The sequence below is a fragment of the Drosophila miranda genome, chromosome 2, assembly GCF_003369915.1.
Source record: "Drosophila miranda strain MSH22 chromosome 2, D.miranda_PacBio2.1, whole genome shotgun sequence".
Taxonomy (NCBI): Eukaryota; Metazoa; Arthropoda; class Insecta; order Diptera; family Drosophilidae; genus Drosophila; species Drosophila miranda.
The window spans coordinates 10,013,587-10,015,928 of record NC_046675.1 but is presented as its reverse complement, the minus strand read 5'-3'; the positions used below and the strand labels follow the sequence as shown (position 1 = coordinate 10,015,928).

At 43.3% G+C, this 2,342-nt stretch overlaps 1 protein-coding gene across 1 annotated transcript; it reads right to left on the bottom strand.

Moving 5' to 3' along the window:
* Positions 1–522: 522 nt before the first annotated feature.
* Positions 523–2,294, bottom strand: LOC108157287 (uncharacterized protein CG4449). Its single transcript, XM_017289285.2, has 6 exons — positions 2,136–2,294; positions 1,506–2,071; positions 1,349–1,446; positions 1,105–1,283; positions 829–1,039; positions 523–762 (listed from the first exon to the last, which is right to left on the bottom strand). The coding sequence occupies exons 1-6, from the start codon at positions 2,191–2,193 to the stop codon at positions 672–674; spliced, it is 1,203 nt and encodes a 400-aa protein (XP_017144774.1). The 5' UTR covers positions 2,194–2,294; the 3' UTR covers positions 523–671.
* Between the last annotated feature and the right edge of the window lie 48 nt (positions 2,295–2,342).

Here is a 2,342-nt window from a genome sequence, read left to right as displayed (position 1 = left end):
AAACTCTTTCTGATTGAAAAGGAAACGACGAGTCTAAAAATCCACTGGCAGCTGACTAAAATCAAAGAGAGAGCTTTTCTCTCTAGAGAGAGAGAGAGAGAGAGAGCTTTGCATTTGCTCCTCTCTCTGAAGAAGTTCCTTTGGTCCTGTGTCAGAATTTTTGCAGCGAAATTCCATGGGAAGCTGCACAAGGATAAGGGAGAGCCCAACAGAAAGAGAGAGAGAGAAAAGCCGGCAGAATGAGGCAACTACTCCAAACACCCCAACACCCCCAACTCCTATGCACACGAAACCCACCCCAAGTGCCACCCCCCGCAAATATGAAAGCCCAACAACAGCATCCGCTCTAGCCTGTCCGAGTTCTGGCGTATATGCTAGATAAACAAGGTATTGTATTGGGGGTGTATAATGGATGCTCGAGGGTTTCTTTTTTTGGAAAGTTTTGCTCTACTTGGGGAGATGCTCTTCCGAGAGTTGGAAAAACTCTGTTAACTATTTGCTCTATATGCATATCCTTTACAATTTTATGTCAGACTTGTACATTTTAATTTTCTACCATAACTAAAAAATATAATATAAATAACTAATATAAATTGAATTCATTGGAACAAATTATAAACACATTTTTGAGAGAGGCCTTCGGCGCGATAAATACAAAAACAATACAATTTTTAGGTTTTCAATTGCAGATCAATTATCTCGTTGCCTTCCATCTCCTGGCCTTTGGGCGTATCCTCGGGATCCAGTAGTTCGCCATCAAAGCTGTTTTTTTTATTATTTATACAAATTCAGACGTTTTGTTGATATTTAGACATTCGATTTACTTACAATAACTTCACAAGGTGGACATCGCAGTCAAGTTCGTCGGCACATTTTCGATATAATACTTTGAAAGTGTCCTTCTTATTCATGGCTATCACCAGGTGCCGCTTGAACATAGCCCCCTGAACTTTCAACTGAAACTTGTTCGCCTTCTTTAACAAAACGGAGGGCCCAGTATCCTGCTTGTGGATGTTATTCGACTTCAATGCTCGACCCTCTGCAAAGACAATGAAACTCATATGGGTTATACATTTGGATGCATTAAATTAAGGCAGTACTCACTTAGAGTGTGAAACTTCAAAAGACCAATGCTGTGAGGCGTATCGTTGGGCTCTACAATGCTGTCGTACTTGTCAATCACAACATCATCCACATCTACATTATTTCGCTCGGCCACCTCCTTGAACATGTGCACAAAACGCCGATGCAGCCGCAATTTGTAATTCTGAATCTCTCCAAACCTAAGGAAAGAAAAAACACACATGTTTGAGAAAGAACTAAAACAATTCCTATCTGACAATCCTACCAGGACAAGGCAATATCCATGGGTGGATTCTCTGATTCAGCAGGTGGCTCCTCCACTGGTGCAGAGCCCCCGGCCTCGTCATCAGAGTCAAGATTCACCTACGGCGAAATAACTATAATAATTGATTCTATATACATATTGTAGGTAGATCTCTTACAAAACCCTCGACACGCGGAGCCACACTCGATGCCAAGTCAATGCTATCCAGAACGGTTGATCGCGCTGCTAGCTCTGCCAACTCTTTCCGATTCCTGGGCCTTGGTTTGGCAATGGTATTCCCCAAAGATTCTGAAATGGAGTTTGACGACACAGCGGAAATCGATTGGACTTTGTTCCTTTTGGCCCGGGATTTCTTCTTAGGCGGCGATGGCTGCTTGGGCACAGGTTTCTCAACTTTGCCCAGCGAGGAGCGGGTACGTCTGGACACGGGCCCTTGTTCAATCTCATTAGACTTCTTTTTCTCCATCTCTAACATCAGCTTGGAGACGGGGGAGAGCGAACGGGACGTCTCTTCTGTCTGCCCGCCCGTTGCAACCTCCGCCAAGGGCTTGTCATCTTCCTCCAAACTCTTCTTGCTGTTGCGGGCCTTTCCCTTGGTCTTTGCTTCGTCTGTGGCCTTTATTTTGGGTACTTTGCTGGTTTTCGTGGTAGTGCGATCAAGCAGCATATCTATCTCATTGGACAACGAGTCATTGGACGGATTGTAAACCTCCTTGGGAATTTCTAGACAAGAGGGAAACAATTGTTGAATCAATCCATCGAATTATATGCATTCCAGTTGTGTTACCTTTAAAGGGAGCATCATTTCTCAGAGAGCTGAATATATCGCAATCGTCGTCCGACATTTCGGTGTGAAAATACTTTAGAAAATATATTAAATCTACAATTTTAGTAGGACGCCGACTGCTTTGATTTTCCCTCAATTTTGTTGCCAACAACAAAAAATCGAACTTAGCCCACTTCGGCCCCCTCTCTTTAAATAGTTCAACGACTT

Bases quoted from the DNA above. Each gene is read 5' to 3' on its own strand.
- LOC108157287 (XM_017289285.2), bottom strand. From the start codon at position 2,193: ATGTCGGACGACGATTGCGATATATTCAGCTCTCTGAGAAATGATGCT. The intron at 1,447-1,505 runs GTAAGAGATCTA...ATTTCGCCGTAG, and splicing joins CTCCGCGTGTCGAGGGTTTT to GTGAATCTTGACTCTGATGA. The intron at 1,040-1,104 runs GTGAGTACTGCC...TTGTCTTTGCAG, and splicing joins TTTGAAGTTTCACACTCTAA to AGGGTCGAGCATTGAAGTCG.